Genomic DNA, 19,666 nt, shown 5'->3' with positions numbered 1-19,666 from the left:
GGACCACATTGGTCTCTAAAGTCCTGCCAGCTCTGCCATCTGCGTGTTCTGTAATCTGTGAATGAGGGAGTGCAGAAGGGCTTGGCGGTAGCTGGAGTTAGACAGCGTGTGGGCTCACTGTCCAGGGGAAGGGACTAGAGTTGCTGCCCTGGCTTCTTCGTCAGGCCTGGGCTAGAGAGTCATCCCTGGGGCTCCGCCACACACCGCGCATGTGGGATTGAGCCTGCGGGCCCTGTCTGTGAAGGCTCCTTATCTCTAAGGAGAACAGATGTAGCTTCCACATAAAGCAGCTTGCAGAACTTGAACTCGGAGCCAGGGCCCCAAGTCAAGGCAGGTGTCAGCATGGGCTGGAGCAGTCAGGGCCTGGAAGAGTGAGGATGGGAGGAGGAAGGAAGGTGTGGGGGGGCCTGGAGGGGGCTGGGCAGGAGGACACAAGAAGGAGCATGCCCCTGGGAGTAGCCAGTCTGGTTGGAGAGAAAAACCTCTAGACATAAAAGAGAAAGAGCCCCACCCCAGAGGATGAAGTGTGGATTCGGGCATGAGCAGGGAGAGGCTGGAGGTTCTTTCAGAGAGGAAGGGTATGGGGAGCTGGGGGCCATCAAGGGCACATTCACAGGGCATGAACCAGTGGGAAGACAGCATGGTTGGAGGGGACAGGGTGAGGGGAGGGCCACCAGAGCTCGGGGGTATCCAGCACCAGGAACCCCTGGAAGGGGGTGAGGGAGCATGTTTGTGCCCGGTTCTGAATGCGCCGTCCCCCAGCAGGATGCCTGGGAGCCAGCAGTCCAGGGAGGGGAGGCCGAAGGGCTGGGGTGAGCAGAGGGCACAGGGCGAGCACTAAGGAGGGAGGAGGCCAGTGGCTCCTTGGGCAGTTTTAGGGGTTGGGGAAATTTTTGTTCTAGGCTGTGGACCTTGAGGGAGTAGAGATAGATGGAGAAAAGGAGGAGAGTGGAAGGTAAAGGAGCAGAAGAGAAGGTGCAGAGTCTCTAAATCGAACCTTTACTCCAGAACTGGGTTGTCTGGCAGCCTCATGGCTCCCAGAGAACAAGGATGGTTGGCTCTGGCATGAAAGCCATGCAGCGGCCCATGTTGGTGCCTTACAGCCTTCACTGTTGAGCTCATGCCTAGGTTTCCAGCAGCCTCTGGTCAGAACCTTGCTTCTTACACAACACTAGGTGCAGTTGGTTCCTTCCCATTCCCACCACAGCTTGGACACCATCATTGAAATGACCACAAGTCACTTTAAAAGATGAAATTATATGTGGCATATGCTATCTAAGACGCATCTTGGAACAATTTCCATTTTAAAGAGTTAAAATTGAGCATTTTGACTATTTCAAAAGAAACAGGTAAATGGTTAGTTATTGGGAATTTTAGAAAGCTAAAGCCCTGCATAGTGTTCAGGGGGTCTGGGATATTGAGATTTTTGGTAGCAAGAGGGAAAGAATTCACTCTATGGAGACAGGCTAGGCTCATGTCCTGGCTCCAGGCCCCTCCCAGCTGTGCGTGTTTTGGCAGGTGACTTAACCTCTCTGGGCCTCACTTCCTCATCTGTGAAGTGGCAATGATGATAATAATGTCACAGGGTTGCTGTAAGGATTAAGTGAGTTAGAGACATGTAAAGTGCTCAGAACAGCCTGACACATAGTTTGTGCTGCTGAAGTCGCAGGGCTGTTACTGTGGTAACGAAATGAAGAACCTTCATGTCATGAGGCTGGAGGGTTCCCTGGCTAATCATAGAGCCTCAGTTGCAGCGCTTCCTACGCACCTACACAGGAGGAGGCAGGATAAATCTTGGTTTCCTGGGTGTGTGGAACTGGGCAGGACAGTTGGGCCATCAGGGGCAGATGAGAAAGAGAGGCTGCAGGCCAGGGGGAGGATGGGCACCCCAATCCCAGAGTCTGAGACTGGCCTGCGAGAAGGGAAAGTGGGGTGTCTCCCCAGCACAGGACATGGCTGCCCCAGGGGATGCCCTGGTCCCCCCAGAGCAGGGGCAGGGCAGGAGGGAGGCCGCCTGGATCTCCTGGGCCTTCCCTATTTTCAGCACCTGGTTTCCAGAGACACAGCAGTAGGTCGACTCCGCCTCTGGAGCCCTAGGGTTTCTAAGCCTCTGCTACAGATCCATTTTATAGAAAAGGCAACTGAGGCACAGAGAGGTTCAGTGACTTGCCCAAGGGCAGAGCAGAGACCGGAGCTCAGACCCGGGGCTCAGCATCCCTGCCTCTTCTGGGGTGCCCTTGGATCTGGAATGAGACTCCCCCTCCTAACCTTGCCCCCACCCCTCCCTGCTGCGCTGCCTAACTCGCTCACCTCTCCTCTGTCTCTCTCTTCCCCCACCCTGCCATCCCTCCTCCCCCGCCCACCCCCTCCCCTCACCGCAGGGCCCGAGGGCTGTAACCTGTTCATCTACCATCTGCCCCAGGAGTTTGGGGACGCTGAGCTGATGCAGATGTTCCTCCCTTTCGGTAATGTCATCTCCTCGAAAGTGTTTGTGGATCGGGCGACTAACCAAAGTAAATGCTTTGGTGGGTAAAGATAACAAACCAATTAGCTTCACCTAGGACAGGGCGGTGCTCGCACCAACCTACCGGTGTCCAACTGCTTTTAACCTGCTCCTTCACATTGCCCCCGCCCCAGCTGCTCCATGGCCCTCACCAGCCTCATCTCACCCTTCTCTCTCCCACTACTCCTTTTGCTTCTTGGCTTTCCCTACCCACACAACCTGGCTCCCCATCTCCCACTCCCAGTCCAAGAAATGGGTTTCCTCTTCCAGACAAATTCCAACCTACTGAGAAGGGAAAGGGGCCACCTTGACAGGGGTAGGAGGGGCAGCAGGCAGAGCCCAGCCACACCCATTCCCACAGTAGCCCCTCTCCTCTCATGGTGAGAGTGGCCTGGCCTGAGCCCGAGGCTAAATCAGAGCGTGACACCTGGGCAGGGCAGTCATCTAGCCAGGCCCCTCTCCTGCCCACCCCTTCGCCTCCTCTCTCCAGCTCTCTGTCCTGCCCCAACTTCTTCTCTGTCTACCCTGCTTTTTGCTCCCCTCCTGCCCTCCCCACTCACCTGCCTCAGGCCACCAGAGCTGGGCATTGTTGAGGAGTCAGGAAGAGGAGACTGGTCCCTGCCCTCAGGAAGCCTAAGCGCTGAGCTTAGATGAAAATTATGTTTATAGCAGTGAAATCTGCGAGGCACCTAATAATGAAACGACAAGGAAGGCAGATGGATATAAATACACAAAAAGGAAGGGAGGGAACTCCATGTGGGGAGAATTGGATGAGGAAGGCATGGGGCTGGGGTGAGACGAGCCAGAGGACAGTAAGAGGGAGACCAGGCGCGGGGGTGTGGTGTCTGTGCTGGGGGGTTTCCACTATGCAGAGGGGGGTGTTTCACAGGGTGTGGTAGGCAGTGGAAATGGTGGGAGGTCCTTGAGCTGAGAGTAATAAAAATACAGTTTGCAGGAAATGTGCCCAGGGCATGGTGTTAGATGGGAGAGGGAAAACTCAAAAGCATCCAGAAGTATGGCTGTCAGATAAAATATAGATGGCCAGTTAAATTTGAATTTCAGATAGACAAAGGATACATTTTTAGTATAAGTATGTACTTACAGTAAAAAGTATTTATTGTTGATGTGAAGCTTAAATGTAACTGGCATCCCGTGTTTTTATTTGCTAAGTCTGGTAACCCTATCCAGGAAGCGTCAGACCTCCTCCTGGAATTTCATATCACCCTTTCTCCTCCACTCCTCCTTGTTGCCCTCCGACCTCCTCATCCTTCTCCTTCATCCCTTCCTTCTGGGCCAGACCCTTTCGTAAGTCATGAGGACTGAAGAGTCCAGTCCCCAGAGAGCCACATATGGAACCAGAGCTGAGTCTGCCAGACACTCAGTATCTCCAGGCTGACCCCTAGATTCTGAGGCTGGGAGGAGAGAGTAGGAGGCTGAGTTGCAAGGAACCCAGGTCACAGCTTGGGGGTGGTGGAGGGGAGAGGAGACAGGAGTGCAGCATCAGGAAGCACATGTTAAGGAGTTTCCAGTCTGGAGTCCAACCTTCTGGAATCATGAAGGGCTTGAGGATTCGGAGCGTGTTCCCCAAAGTAGTCAAGATCTTTGCACCATTGTCCCTTCCCCTCTGGAGCTGCCACAGGAAACTTGTGGTCTTTCAATGGCATGGAGTTGCCCCAGCAGCTCATTTCTCTCTGGGTGTGGAAAAACAAAGCAGAAGCAAAAGACAGGGTTGCAGCCCTCCACTCTTTGGTATTTCTCCTTAGGAATTACAGTTATGTATGTAAAAACAACAAGCTGGAAATCAGTTGCATCTGCTCTTTAAGGAAGTCCCAAATGTTACATAAATGAGAAGAGCGCTGCTGAGAGCCCAGGAAGCTCTGGGCGCCTCTGCTGGAACAGGTTTAGTCTCCAGCCATAGCTGGGCTTGGCATATTTGCACCGTCCTGGGTGTGGGTGCAGTCCGGCTTTCCAAAGGCATTTCCTTGCAGTCTGCTCTAAGCACTACCCTCTTTAAGCTGTTAGCCCACTTAAATTAGCCAGGACTACAGTTTTTTTTTCTTCCTGACTTTTAAAGAAACATTCTCTGTATACCTCTAATCTAGCTCTCCTCTCTTGAACAAATTTCTGATGTCGAGCATACCAACCCTGAAAAAAGGACAAACTCCTGAGATGCTGGTCCAGCCCAGCTGTTCCTGGTTAAGCCACTTGGGTTCTCTCTCTCACCAGGCAGCTGAGCTTTCTGCCAATATCCCAGAGGCCTTTAAAGTGAAACCTAGGCTGGGTGCAGTGGCTCATGCCTATAATCCCAGCACTTTGGGAGGCTGAGGCGGGCAGATCACTTGAGGTCAGGAGTTCGAGACCAGCCTGGCCAACATGGTGAAACTCCATCTCTACTAAAAATACAAAAATTAGCTGGATGTGGTGGTGTGCGCCTGTAATCCCACCTACTCAGGAGGTGGAGGCAGGAGAACTGCTTGAACCCAGGAAGGGAGGTTGCTGTTAGCCGAGATCACACCACTGCACTCTAGCCTGGCGACATAGCAATACTCCGTCTCAAAAATAAATAACAAAATAAATAAATAAAAATAAAATAAAGTGATACCTAACTTCAGCATTCCCTCATGGACAAGTCATTTAACCCTGTGAGCCTCAATCTCTTCCTTTGTGAAAAGGGGATTTTAATCATCGCCCCAGGGATGCTGTGAGGGAGCTTACCCAGGGCAGACCCTCAGGAAGTGCTAGGTCCCCTTTGTTCTTAAAGTGCTATTTTTGCTATAAAAGTGGCCCTATGTTAAAGTGAACTCCTCAAAGGCCACATTCACTCTTTATAAGCACACGTGTAAATTTATGAGCAGAATCTTCCAGATACCTTCATGAGGGCATGTCTAGCACAAATGTTCCTATGTTGGAAGGAGGGCTGGGGGAATACCATAGGGGGATTCTATCTGCGGGCCTTCCCACAGGGCCTGGGAGCAGAAACCTTCTGAGGATAGGAGAAGGGAAGGAGAGGCAGCTCTGGAAGAAGGAAGACGGTCCTGGAACCATGAACTTGGGAGACAGTGCCCAGAGCCCTGCCACAGGGGCCTCCAGTCTGCAGGGGAGGGACCCTGCTCAGACTGCTAGCCAGTTACTAACAGTTCAAGGGAAGAAAAATTCCCTTGACCCTGGACTGCTTCTCAACTCTCGGGCTTCCGAGGACCTCTAAACTCTTCCAGGAAGGCTGGGCTTCTGCCCTCCTCCAGAACTTCCTCTCTGCCCTCCCCACACAGTGGTTCTGCCTGCCGCTACGCCTGTGCCCTAGACAGCTCCTCCAGCCCTTTTTATCTTCTTTCCCCTCCCTTCTTTGAGCTCAGGTGGATGATGAGAAGAATGAGGGGCAGCATGTCCCCCATAGTCAGGCTACCTTGTCCTGGCAGGGACAGGCTTTTGTCCAGCCACCTTCCTTATTCTGGGGAAAGCAGTATCAACACACAATTCATATATTTAAAAACTGCTCTGGTTTACTAAGTACTTGACTTTTACTTGACGTAACTTGACTTTAGTGATTAGACATACAGGTCAGCGGAGGTGGGGACGGGCCAGGAGGGGCTGAGGGGAGCTGGTGGAAATATGGCTGGAGGTGAATCTCGTATGGATCAGCTGAAATTCTCCCTATTTATTCTGGTATCTATATTTATACAGAGGTTAGTTTTGTTGCTCTGGGCCCAGCTCTGACCAATTGTTGCGCTTGTTCGGCTGTAGGAGCAAACTTGAGCAAGGCAGGAAGGAGAGGAGAGAAAGAAAGAGACGATGGAGGCAGCATCTGGGGCAGAGGGAAAGAGGGAAAAAGAACCAGCAGGTAGGGAAAGTGAGGAAGGGCTCTCTTTCTTGGAGAGAAGTCCCAAGGCAGGCCCGAGGTACCACAGACAATTAACTGAGAAGATGGCTTCTACTTCACTCCCGGGTGGCTGTGCATCTCTGTCTTATATCTAATGGCCATTTGGGGACCATTACGCAACGGGCACGTTCATGGGAACGCCTCGGTATCTCGCCAAGCTTTCATATATTTTGCAGGATCTAAGTCCTTTTTACAGGAGAAAAGGCCTCTAAAGTCGAATGAATTCAAGGAAATACTAGATTAAACAAAGCTATAAAGGTTCATTTACTACAACTCGGTGAGGGAGGGGACGTTATTTGTTGATATGCTGCACTGGCCCAGTGGGCCTGGCTCTAAACCTCCTGACCACACAAGCCCTTTCTCGAGGAGCACCTATTAGGGCCAGTTTTGGAAACGCTGATGTAAAATGTTGTCTGTATGAAGAGATGCATTCAGAGTTCCCCAAAGGTGACTTCTGACCTCATTTTGGGAACATGACCTGTGCCCATCTGGGACCTGCGCGGTTGGGCCTGGGAGCCGCAAGGTTCTGCATGCCATCTGGGCACAGGAGTGAACGCGTGGGAAGCGCTTCTGCACGGAGGGCTGTGGCCTGATTTGCACTGATGGTCTTGTGACTTGTTATGGACATATCAGCTGGTGCGTGCTTAGTCCACGGCGCAGGGCGTGGAGAAGAGAGGTGCCGACGACGGCGCCCGGGGCGAGGTGACGCCCAGGGCCCACCCGGAGCCTGGCGGGGCGGGCAGGGCCGGGAGTGGGGGCGGAGGGCCCGCGAGGGCTCAGCCTCTGGGCCTCCTCCGACAGCCGGGCACCTGCGGTGGCGAGGGGGGCGGCCGGGCCGGCGGTGGAGAAGTTTCTCGGCGGCGCCTCCCTCCCGGCCCCTCGCACTCGTCTCTCTCCCCAGGCCGGCACCCTGTGCCCGCGCGCTGCCAGGCCCCCTCCTGTCAGGGAGGACAGTGTCCAATAAACTCCTCCACCCGCAGGTGTGTCCGCCCTCTCCCGCCGAGGCGAGGGCTGAGGTGCCGGGGCCGGCGGGGGTGGGGGGCGGGCGCCTCTCCCAGCGCCGCCCGGCCGCGGGCCCCACTTGGGGAGCGGGCGCCGGGCGAGTGACGCGGCCAGAGACTAGGCGCAGGTCAGCGAGCCGGGTCCCCGCCAGCGCCTGCCCCCGGAGGGGCCTAGCACGCGCGCGCGGGCTGGAGAGGGGCGGGCACCGGGGCGGGGCCGGGGGCGGGGCCCGAGGGGGAGAGCCTCAGGCCCGCCCCGCCCCCATGTCCCCCGACCCCTCCCCGCCGGCAGCGCCCCGGGCGGCCCCGTGGAAACCCAGGCCCTCGTCCCTCGTGTCTCGCCAGGCTTCGTGAGCTTCGACAACCCGGCCAGCGCGCAGACCGCCATCCAGGCCATGAACGGCTTCCAGATCGGCATGAAGAGGCTCAAGGTGCAGCTGAAGCGGCCCAAAGACGCCAATCGCCCGTACTGAGCGCCGGCGGGAGCGTCCCCCGGGGGAGACCAGGACTCGCACAGGTAACCGGGGGCGGCCGGGGCGCGGGGACGGGGGTTGGGAGGGAACCAGACGGACCCGCCGCCTCCTCCGGCCTCCGTGGGCCGGACCCTCACTGGTGCCTTGGACCCGCTGCGCCCGGCTCAACCTGCTCCTCGCCCTGCTCCTCGGGCCAGGCGCAGAGCTGCCGTCACCCCAGCAGAAATGGGCCTGGCCATTTCCCTGTGGCAGGGCCACCAGGGGCAGGAGTGAGGGAGCCACTCCGGGCGGGTGAGGCGAGCCCTGGGCCTGCGCCTCCGGGTCTACATTGGCAGTCCTGTTGGCCAGAGAACCCTGGGGTGAACAGGTGGCAAGCTCAGGCTGAGGGAGGCTGGGGGCAGAACAGGCTCTACCCAGAAGAGCTGCAGCCGCCTGCGGGGTCTGCTCCCAGACCCCCGGCTCTCTCCTCCCCAGTTCTCCCAGGAGGGCTGGTAGCCTTTAGACACTTGACCCCTGCACCCCTGTCTTTCACCATAGCTCAGTGAAGAGAGGAAGGACAGGATCTTTCAAAGGGAACTTTACTAAGAAACAAAGCAGGATGGGATGAAAGCTGAGGAGGGTGATGGTACAGCACTGAGATCCCGGGCCCTGCCTGCCCCACACGGGTCATGATGAGTGGTAGTTGTTACCTTTTCTGCTGGGCTGGGTCCTGCCTAGGAGCTGAAGACACAGTCAGCCACGCCTCTTCCAGCCCACGTGTTCCCCTGAGCAAAGTGCTTCCTGCAGAAAGAATGGGGGGAGATTCCCCAGGACATCAAAAGTCAACCTTCAGAATGGTTTCCCCCAGTGCTGTGGCTCTTGCAGCCTCGGCTTCTTCACAGAGCAGAGGTGAAGGCTCCTTTCGGGCCTTTCCAGCTCAGCACTCTGCTGCCCTCTGACCGCCCCTCCCTGCCCATGTTCCTCCATTTATTCAGCAGTATTGTGTGCCAGCTACTGTGTTAGGTACTTGGGGTTCAGCAGTGAGCAAGATTGAGAAGGTGGAGACAGACAATAAACAATGACATGTGATCAAAGAATATGATCTAGTATGTCGAGATTGTTGGCTACAGTTAAACCACATGGTCAGTGTAGATCTCATTGAGGAAGTGAATTGGAGCATAGAAGGTGAGGGGAGCAGCCATGCCCCCGCCTCTGAGGGAACAGTCAGTATGGAGGCTGCAAGGTGGGGCTGCAGAGTGGAGTAGGAACAGCAAGAGACTGGGTTGCTGGGAGAGTGAGGAGGGCCACCTGGTGTGGGGCCTTGAAGGCCACTGCGTGGACTTTGGTCTCTTCTCTGAAATGGGAGATGGAGAGAGCATTGGAGAGTTCTGAATAGGAGAGTGATGGGTAACTTGCATTTCAGTGGGGTCACCCTGGCTTCTGTGTTGATAATAGCTTGTAGGGGACCAAAGCATAGGTCTACTGCACTGACCACTCAGTCCAGTGTCACAGCAGTTGATGAGATGTGAAGGAATTAATTTCTAGGTGTATTTTGAAAGAGGAGCCAAGGATGAGTCCCAGGCTTTTGGCCCAAGTCACTGAAAGAACAGAGGGATTGGGAGAAAGATCAGGCATGTGAAAAATACACATTTGAGTTTCACAGTCCAGAGTTTGGGAGGGAGGTCTCCAGCTTCCCAGTCTCCCCTCAAATCTTCCACCCAGTGCTGGGGTACAGATACCAGCAGAACACCCTTCCTCCACCCAGAAGTAGCAACTCTCACCCTCAGAGAGCAGGGGCCTTCTCTCTGGGGGAGTGCTTGTGCCTCCACTCTCTGCAATCCTGGAAAAGCAAAACCAGTCTTTCCTGCCTCCTGGTTTCCCATCCTTGCCCATTTCTGGCTTGTTTCCCATCCTTGCCCATTTCTGGCTTGTGTCCAGATGCAAACACACATGTTATTCAGAGTTTGGGCACCTTCTTGTGCCAGGCACTGGGCCCAGTGTGGGGGATGCAAGGATGAATGAGTCACCATCCCTGCCCTCAAGGAGCTTCTGGCTCTGTGCACACACAGACACCAGGAGGCAGCTTGCAGATGGGGGCATTTCCATAGGAATGGAGGGACGGTTTCGTGAAAGCAGCTTTTTCTGTATATAGGACACTTTTTCTTAAATCAGCATAGCTCTGCCATTAAGGTGTGACCTGGGTTAGGGTGCTTGTCCTCTTTGGGCTTCTTTTTTCTCATTAATGAGACTAAGGTGTTAGAGTCAACTAGAGGATTTGGGGGTAGGGGGATATGAATCAGGCAGGGTCATGTCCCGAGATTCCAAGGGGCACCCCTGAAAGTAGCTTGTCTTAGCCTCCTTGGCTCAAGCCAGGAAAAAACCTCTAGGTTAGAAGAATTCCCAGATGAAGGAGTGAGAAGGCAGGTTTATTGTTTGGGATATAAGGTCAGAAGTGCCCACAGGGTTGAACCAGCTGGCATTCAGAGTTGGGGTGGGGGCTTGGGAGGAGTGGTTTAAAACACAGAGTGGGTTCTTCCACCAGGGCATGCAAAGGGCAGAAAGATTAGAACCCTAGACCTTCACACAGTGCTTACCATGCACCAGGCACTGCTCCGAGAAGTAACAACTAGGAGATGTTAACTACATAGCTACAACTACCTATAAGGTAGGTAGTGTTAGTATTTCCATTTCACAGATGGGGCACAGAGAGATTAAGTAGCTTGTCCATCAGCTAGTGAGTCACAGAGCCAAGCTTTGAAGCCAGGGAGCCTTCTCCCCTTCAAGTGAGGAGAATGAGAAGCCCCACCCTACCCTCACCCCAACCTATCACCCCAGAGTACCCTGAATGTCCTGAGGGAGTACATATGACACCTCACTTTTCTGGGGTCAGCCATCTAACCACCTCCTTTCTACTAAGCAGTCCTTTAAAAAACTACTATGTCACATAACTCCTACAGTAAGGTTGACATTTAATTTTCATTTAGACAGTATTTTAACAAATGGTGCTGTCAGGCTTCCCAGCCCAAGACTGTTGGAAGCTCTAATAGAAGGCAATTGCTAAGAAGAGATAGAGAGCTTCTCAAGGCAGCCTTGGGGACTGCCTTGAGGCAGTGGCTCAATGAGAAGTGGCTGCCCTCGGACTGCCAGCGAGGGAGGAAAAGACACAAAAAAGCAGCTAAAATACTGCCTGGTATCACAGGCCAGTAAAGGGTATTCATTTGTGCTGAGGCCTGAGCTGCAGGCCCAGGTGCTCAGAAGGGCAGGAAGCCTGAGCAGGGGCCCAGGGACCAGCCATAGCTGGGAGCAAAGTGGGAGGTGGAAGGGGGACCTCAGGGATAGGGCAGCTGCCCCATGGTGGTGCAGGCTTTCTAAGGCCAAGTCAGAAGGGAGTGGGGACAGACCTAGGGGAGGGAGAAGGGCCTAGGCAGGGCAGCTGTGGGGAGTACAGTTGGGCTTTGGTTCCATGAAGGAAGGTCCTGAGTGGGGTGGGATCAGGGTTGGAGTCAGTGACTCTCCTTCCTGGCGGGTTTTCTGCTTCCCCACTGCCCTACCCCTCTGGTGGCTTGGGTTTGTTGTCTTGTGCTAAGACTGGAGTTTCTCTAAGCAATCTTTGCCAGGAAATAAATAAGGAAGGAAGCAAAGGCAGAAAGAGTAGGCAAAAACATGCATGTGGCCAGGTCCATAGCCAGCGGGCAGAACACACCCAGCCTGGCCCTGCCCAGCTCAGAGATTGGCCTCTGAGCCCCTTGTTCTGCCACTGCTTACCAGACACACTGGGCCCCAGCAGCAGGCCAGGTTCTCAGACTTCTAGCACTCCAGTTCTATGGCTGGAGAGTGCACCAAGCATCTTGTCCTGACCCCAGTGAGTCCTGTGACTCTGGCTCTGAGTATGCTTTTGGAGAGTGTCGGGTCCAGGCTTTGCAGGCACAGGTGCTTTGGGTCTGACCTATACAGGGCCAGGCTGTAGCTTTCGGTCTGGCCCTCCTTTGCTTGAGTCCAGCTGATTTTAGGACCTGAGATCTGAATTGGTTCAGCTTGGCCATAATTTCCTCACCCAGCTCGGTGAGTTGGACTTCACCATGCCGGTCAGTGATCCCACTGCCACACCTAGGGCTGTGCTCTGTGAGCCTCCACCCCGAGAGTGGTCGGGAAGGGGTCACCCTGCAGGCAGAAGAGGAGCTGCTTCCTAATGAAGACAGTAGCCAGCTGAGCCCGTGGAGTCTTGGGGGCTCCTCAGGGACTGAGTGTGAGGGTGTGTTATGTGTCTAGGGCCACACATGTGTGAGAGATGAGGGTGTGTGTGAGGAAGTTCCCTAGATTGAGCTTTAGGGACAGGGGCTGTGTGCTATTCAGGTTTGTGCTGCAGTACACAGGACAGTGCCTGGCCCTGACAAGCGGTTGCACTCTAAAGCTGGGAGAGAAGCAGGCAGAGTGGGAAGGAGTAAACACCCATGAGGGGCTCAGGGCTGGAATGGAGGGAGAAAGAGAGTCCCAGGGAGTCCCTGAGTTGCAGTTGCCACAGCCCCCATCTGATGGCAATACCCTCCTTAGTTCCTTAGGCCTCTTCTCCCGTGCCAACGGGAGCTGCCCGTTGGCCATCCTGGGTGGGTCTAAGGGCTTCTGGGAGGAGTTGGAAGTGGCATTTCAGGACTTGGTGGGCATGGGACGGTCCCTGATCTGGGGGAAGGAGATTCAATGTTGGAAGAGCAAAGAACCCAGCCCTGGTGGGCAGGCAGGCTGGGGTCTGCAGAGGAGGAGTCTGGGGTGCTTCTGTGAAGGTTGAGCTGGAGGCCGGGCTTGGGCTCAGCTTCTTTGCCCCTCATCCACAGTGATATTTTAAGATCCCAGGCCTCCCTTCCTCCCTCCCTCCCTCCCTGAAGGAAAGCATAAAGCTGAGAGTGAAAGTCTGCTGTATGTAGAAGCCTGTGGACTGGAAAGCCTGCAGATCAACCTGGCACACAGGCCTTGGCCCAGGCCTGAGTGCCACAGGGGAGCAGGGCATCCAGTGCAAGCTCAAGATAACTATGGGGAGGGGTGGAGCTAAGGACCCCAAAGGGGCCCAGGTGCAGCAGAGGACTATGAAGTGGTGAGGGGTGGAGAAGTCAACCAAAAGTTGAATCACCTGATGATTCCTGATAGAGAAGAGAACTCATTCTCAACTACTTAGGGCTCCACCAGGAAAGAAAGCTGAAGGTTGGGGCCTTGCGGTGGGCCAGGCTGGAAAGCTGTTCCTGGAGGGGTATGGGGTGAGAGGGTGGGAAAAGAGGATGGGGTAGGGAGGAGGGGAAGTCAGCAGAGCAAGAGTGGGAGCAGCAGAGGCTGGAGGCGCTCGCCTCTGTGCCCCCTGCAGGGGACCCTCCAGCCTTGCACATGGCCCCCTGCAGGGCACCCTCCAGCCTTCCATGTGTCGCTTTTATGGGTCAGGGCTGCAGAACCTTCGAAGGGCTTCATGTGCCTAGATGCAGCCTCAGTTTGGTTACACAGGCCACTTGGGAGCAAGGCAAAGAGTGTGAGCAAAGAAAGAGGGTAAGGCAAATGCAAGATGAACTCAGTAGTGCCAAGGCATGTTTCTAGAATTCCAAGAACATTGATGAATTTTACCCTAAATCTCAAAATGAACCCTGCTCAGGTTCTGAGGAAAGTAATTTGAGGTGGAGCTGAAACGGGGGAGGGCCATAACCTCCACAGTGGGTGCCCTTGCAGCCTTCTCTAGGATGGTGGCCAGGGTGGGTCCACAGGGTGGGAGGGCCGAGCTGCTGCCAGCCTGGGTGGTACTATGGCAGCAAAGCATTTTGTAGATGGACCCCGTGGACACAGCAGTTACCATAGCAAGCCTCTGACCTACCCAGCTGACCAGGGCCACCTTGACAGACATCCCCTGCTGGCCCACAGGCTGTAGTCACAGAAAGCTGAGGAGGGAGGGAGCGCCACCCCTGGGGGAGAGAAAGAATCAAGGGTGATGAAAAGCAGAGCGCCCGCTCCCTGAGATTGCTTGCTGGCCAAGGTGGTTTGAGGGGCTGTTTTATTTTTTTTCTGGCCCCCCTGCCAAACCGCCCATGCCCCCCTCCCCAACGCATGATGGATGCCCTTAGTGGCCCTGTGTGAGGTTCTGCTTCTGTTCACAGTGTATCATGTGTCTGCATAAACAACCGTGTGTGTGTATGTGTGTATGTGTGTGCGTGCGTGTGTGTGTGCGTGTGTGTGTGTTGATGTGCCCATGTTTGTCTGCTGGCTTCCTCCATCCTTTGAGTTCTTTTCAGTTCTCTTATGATTTGACTGCTATTCTCTCATCAGAGCTTCTAGATTGATGCTGTGGTCTGGTGCTGTATAAATATATTTTCTTTTTAATTTTGTTTTAACTTCTTCCTTGCCCTCCTTCACCCGAATCCCAGCCCTCCCTGCCCTCCCACACTCCCCAACCCCACCTGCCCTGCCCCACCTCTTCCTTCCCCCACCCACACTCTCTTGTCCTCTCTCTCTCTCTCTCTACATATATAAATATATATATAAATCTTTTCTTCTTTTGTCATTCAATCAAATTCCAACAACCCAACCAGGGCCAGTCAAATCCACCACAGTCTCGCGCTGAGCTAGGAATAAAGTTCACGTAATCACATGAGAGTGGAGAAAAGTCCCCCATCCGTAAGTTCAAATCAACTCAAAGTTCACAGTGTGACATGATGGCGTCATGTAACAAGGCTAAGAATCGGTTGCATGACAATTGCCGTCAAGTTTCGTGGAGGTGCTGTGATTGGAGCGTTTTTCTTGGATGTTGTATCAGTTGATGATTGGCCAGTCATGATCACACGTGCATTTTCTTGACTTTTGTGCTGCCACAATCTTTTTTGCTGTGCTCATTTTCGTTTCGTTCTTGGTGCTTGCAGTGGTTTTACTTTCTGTTGTTTGGTTTTTCTTGTTCAGCGTTTTTTTATGCTTCTCTAGATGTCACATAGAGAAAAAAACAAAACAAAAGAACAAAAAATAGTCAAAATAAAGATGAATTCCTGAATTATCAAACATGGGATCATTTACCTGTGCAAACCATTATTTTTTTCTTAAAAATAAGGAAAACATCTTAAAAATATCTATGCGTGGTTGATTTACTTGCACTTGAAAATATTGTGATTTTATTTTTTTCTAGAAATTTGGGGGCCTTTTTCAATTGACACTTTCCTAGGTCTGGTCTTTTTCCAGTTAGGCTATTTTCAATCTCACTTCAAAGGGAAAAAAAACAAAAACAAAAAAACAAAAACAAAATATCTACAGTAACAGAATGATAAAAAAATTCTAAACCAAAAAACTAGAGTACAAAGCCAGAGGCCTCTGCAAGAGAGCCCGGTAACAATTATAAGGTTTGTATTGTAACCACTTCTGCTAAATTAAATGTGGGGAGGGGAGGCTGGGGACTGGGGGCTCGGGAGGGTTTTTTTGGTTGGTTTGGAAGAAACAGTACTAACAAAAGCAAAATGCACCTTTTTGTTTACAACTGAAAAAGGGTCCTTGACAAGTGTTTTTTAATTTTATTATTATTTTATTTGGTGTTGTAATTGTTTAGACTGCTGTGTACGGTTTGCTGTTTGTTGAATCAACAGTGTGAAAAACCTGCCAGCATGGATTGATATACGCATGACGTTGTCCCCTCAAGTGGGGGCTTTGCAGTTCTAACTTTCTTGATGTAACCAGTCACCCCCATGTATAAGTGGAAGCTGCTTGCTAGAATGGAGATGAGTCTCATTTGTTAATTCACAATGATTAAGCATTCGCCTTCTGATTCTAGTCAGATCATGATTTTTTTTAAAGCAAAACAAAACACCAAAAAGCCACCATTCAAAACAAAATCAAGCACTGTCTGAGTTAATTTATTTAAGTTTGATAATTAAATCTCTTCTGACCTTTTTTAGGTTTTCCCATCCACTCCCTTGAAGTTCTGAATTCCTCTAAATTCCCTGGCATGTATGAGAAAAGTATTATGTGTGTGTATGTGTGTATATATGCATATACATACACACATATCCATGTATATCCACATATGTGCAGGTGAATATATTCTACACATATATCCAGATATACATATATATACACAGCCTCGCAAATAGTTACTGACCCCGGGAAAGAAGTGGTTGGCTGGAAGCTGGGCAAGGATTCTACAAAATTTGAGTCACGGATGTGTCTTCCTTCTTTCCCTTGAGCCGGGAGGAGTGGGCTGGGCTGCTAGATTTTTCCTATCTTGTTTGCTAGGCTTCTGTATACATATTGTATCTGGGCTAGATCCCTCAGAGACAAGTTTAATTGTGAATTCATATCCCGCAGTCCCAAATTCTCCCCTTAGATGTAGCTACCCCCAATCCAGAATGCTAAAGTAACCCAAATCAAGAACCTTCTCCCAACAACGAAACCTCAGCTACAACCATCACCACTAGACCTCCCAGTGGTTTCTACTCTGAATAGAAGAGTATATTTCTTTTTAATGTATCATGATCATGACTAATTCTCATACTGGTCTCTCTTCCTTCCCTCCCACCATCCCCTAGAGCTCCCATCCTAGCCCCTGAGGCAGGTTCCTATTGGTGTTTGGATGCTGTTTGTGTTTTCCCTCTTGGCTTAATCAGCCCTGATTTTCTTCATTTTAGGGCAGGATGCTGAACGGGCTACATTAAAAAACAAACCTCTCTCTATATATATTTATAAATGAGAACTGTTGGATGACACCTTTGACATATCAGCCAATATCAATCAAGCTGAAGACTCCAGACACTGTCTGTGTGACTGTAACATTTCTTCAAGGAAAGTATAGCGTCTATGGAGTTCAGAGGGCACGTGTTTGGGGGAAAATATATATGACATGAAGAAGAAGATGAAGAAAAATGAGAAAAAAACACACAAAAGGCAACTTTAAAACAAAATATCACGAGCAGACGGGGAGGCTGAAGGGCTGGGAGCTGGGAGGAGACGCTGCTTACCGATCCCGGGGCTTTTCCAGCCCATGGGCGCCTGACGCAGGCTGGGGCAAGTGGTGCGTGGGGCCTGGTCCCCAAGGGGCGGCTGAGAGGCCGCCACTGAGCATCTCTATCTGTCATTCCTTTAGCTATTTAGGGACCAAAGGACCAAACTTTTTATTGCAGATGTGTAGCTCTATGTCAAATAGAGGGGGAATGGAGGACCCCCTCCTTCCTGCCTCATGGCTGTTCTTGAAACAGCTTAGAGCGATTCTATGAAAAAATGTAATAAAAAATTAAAAAAAAAACAAAAAACAAAAAAACAACAAAAAAAAAGGAAAAATAACGCTTCAATGCTTTTAAAACAGCAAGATAATAGTTCTTTGATACTTTGAGAGGCGCTTTGATGACCCTCATCCAAGTCTATGACACTTTCCTATGGTTTTCTGTATTCTATGTCTGGATGGAGCTGTTAGAAGATGAACAAATTGGTGGATATTTGGGGAAAGCAACACAAATCTTAAAACTCACCCGTGAAGTGTGAGAAAACAAGGAGGGGAACAAATGGGACTTACCAAGCAAGGTCATTGTTGTGAAAAGTCTGTAAATGCTTCTAACTCTTCCCCCTCTTAAAATCATAATAGTTGTACAGAATTTTAAAAAGGAAAAGTTTAAAATACCTATATAATAGAAGAAAAATTAGAGGAAAGCAAAAAATAAAAAAAAAAAAAAGGAAAAAAAAAACCTATAGAAGTTAGCATTACTGCTAAAATCCCAGATGTTGTAGGACTGTACTTTTGTAGAGTTTAGACAGAGCATCAATCCCTTCTCCCCGCGAGTGCAGTCGGATGCCGTTGTCCCCAAGGGCCAGGCCGAACTCGCCCCACACCTGCGGGCGCCTGGCTGCCGACGCCGGTGGAGGCCACGCCGTCGGTCGGGAACGGTCGCGTCGCCCTGGTCGCCGCCGCCGCCGCCATCATCCTCGCCTCTCGCTTCCCTCTGGGAGCTGCGCGCGCTTCACTCACCTTCCGCTTCACTCGCCTTCCACGCTTGCTCCAGAGACTTTCCGGGCAAGGGAGAACTGGGAACTTTCATCTTAAAACAACTAGACAACACACACACACACAAAACCTTAAAAAAGAGAGAGAAAAATAAACAATCTTTGAAGAATTTCTGAAACTGTTTACAAGGAATTTTGAAAAACAGGGATGTTTAAATGATGCCGGCTCTGTTTTTCTGTAAATAAATTTGCATATTTTGTAGGACTTTTAATTGTAATGATAGAGAAAAAAACAAGGAAAACTATTTAATGAAAGCACGATATTTATCTTTGGTAAATGACTTTAGAGCAGTTAAAGACATTGCTTAAAAAACTCAGAATCAGAAAAAACACTGAATTATTTAAGAACACATATATTTTAAAGTATAACATATTTATTATAATTTATTTGCACCCTTGGGAAGATTGCTTTGGCATTCTGCCTTGATTCCTTCTCATTGATGTCCAGGTCATCTGGAGGCTGGGGGTTCTCAGACCTACCATTGTTTCCCTTTAGAAGAACAAATTTCCAGTTCCTCTAGGGCCTCCTGCCTTTCCTTTCTTTCTGTCAATTTTGTTGTTGTTGTTTTTCATTTTCTTTTTTTCTCTTGACTCCTCCTTTTAGGATGTCCACATGTAAAAAAAAAGAAAAAAAAAAAAGAAAAAAAGAAAAAAAAAGAAAACAGCTGCAGTTCAGTACAACTGCTCTTTTCACACTCAACTCCCTAAAACTCCTTGTAACCTTCTGTAACTATTGGATGACGCTTTCTCCAGCTTAGCCCTAAATAAAGCACAGTTTAAAAAAAGATTTCTTCATTGGTCTGTGCCTCTCGGACTCTGGCCAGCTGTGCCTCACAGCCCCAAGGCTTGCCCACTGGAAGTAGCTTTGGTCCTCTTTATGGAATCTGCGACACAGGCCCTCGTTCTGAGCCTCACCATGTGAGGCTCTTCTGGGAGGTGATGGGAACAATAAAAGGAGGTCCTGTTCCACTCTAGGAAGAATCTCTCTGGACTGGTGTGTGTCTCTGAAAGTCCCCATTGCAAATTCATTCTTCTGGGTTCCTGGCAGAGGTGGCCACAGTGTCCAAGCAGAACACAAAGGAGGCTACCTAGGCCACCCGACCTGAAGGCCGAGCAAGTGTTGGGTCGGGGGGAAGTTATGTGACACCTTAGGGAAGGAGGCAGTGGAGGGAAGAGGCCACAATAAAGGAAGAAGGATGAGGATGCAACTCCAAATTTACCAGCAAGCATCTTGCTCTTGGCCCCACACCTCCCGCTGCTTTGGCAATTTGCAGGGATGGAGAAAACAGGATTCTGGGCCCTCAGTCAGGGTCCTGGTGGGGGCAAGGATGTAGAAAGAAGAGTAGGGGCCCTCCCCTGGGGCGTTTCCTGGCATGCTGCCTGTCCTACACTTAGATACGAGCTGGAGAGAGGTGTCCAGACCCTGAATGCCAGGGTGGGAGGGAAAAGCATTCCGAAGGAGGAAGAACACCACGCAGGACTTGGAGAGGGGCGGCAGGCCTCTGGAGAGGAGAGCCCAGATAGCTGCACACCAGCTGCATGCCTTCACCCAGTCCTGGCCTGGGACAGACCTTCTTCTCAATCTTCACTATCCCACCTCCTTCCCTTCCCCTGCCCTCAGCCCTGCAGTCTGGTCTAGGAACAGGCAACTCTTTCCCAGGGCCCCCAACTCTCTCCACTGCTGAGACAGGAGGGCTGCCAAGTGAGGGGCAGGGAAGCTGCAAGGTTCAGATGCCTGGAGGAGAGAAGACAAGCCCCCAGAAACAAGGGTCATTGACTGCCTGTCAGTCTGTGTCCCCCTGTGGGAGATGGGGAAATGGCTTCGGTCCCCACCTGT

At 51.5% G+C, this 19,666-nt stretch overlaps 1 protein-coding gene across 50 annotated transcripts in view; it reads left to right on the top strand.

Annotated features, from left to right (window-relative positions):
• Positions 1-18,491, top strand: part of CELF4 (CUGBP Elav-like family member 4) — a 323,167-nt gene extending 304,676 nt beyond the window's left edge. For 16 of the 50 annotated variants that reach the window (XM_008955648.5, XM_024926351.5, XM_024926350.5 and 13 more), the window contains exons 11-13: positions 2,382-2,465; positions 7,727-7,898; positions 16,464-18,491. In XM_008955648.5, coding sequence (XP_008953896.1) covers positions 2,382-2,465; positions 7,727-7,854 — 212 coding nt within the window. In that variant the 3' untranslated portion in view covers positions 7,855-7,898; positions 16,464-18,491. Of the gene's footprint in view, positions 1-2,381; positions 2,534-7,281; positions 7,361-7,726; positions 7,899-14,390; positions 14,478-16,463 lie in introns of those variants that run through there. The other 34 variants (XM_024926358.5, XM_024926356.5, XM_024926355.5 and 31 more) reach the window with 6 other exon arrangements.
• Positions 18,492-19,666: the final 1,175 nt, after the last annotated feature.

This window comes from Pan paniscus, chromosome 17 (assembly GCF_029289425.2).
Source record: "Pan paniscus chromosome 17, NHGRI_mPanPan1-v2.0_pri, whole genome shotgun sequence".
NCBI lineage: Eukaryota > Metazoa > Chordata > Mammalia > Primates > Hominidae > Pan > Pan paniscus.
The sequence above is the reverse complement of the archived record's forward strand: the minus strand, read 5'-3'. Positions and strand labels throughout refer to the sequence as shown.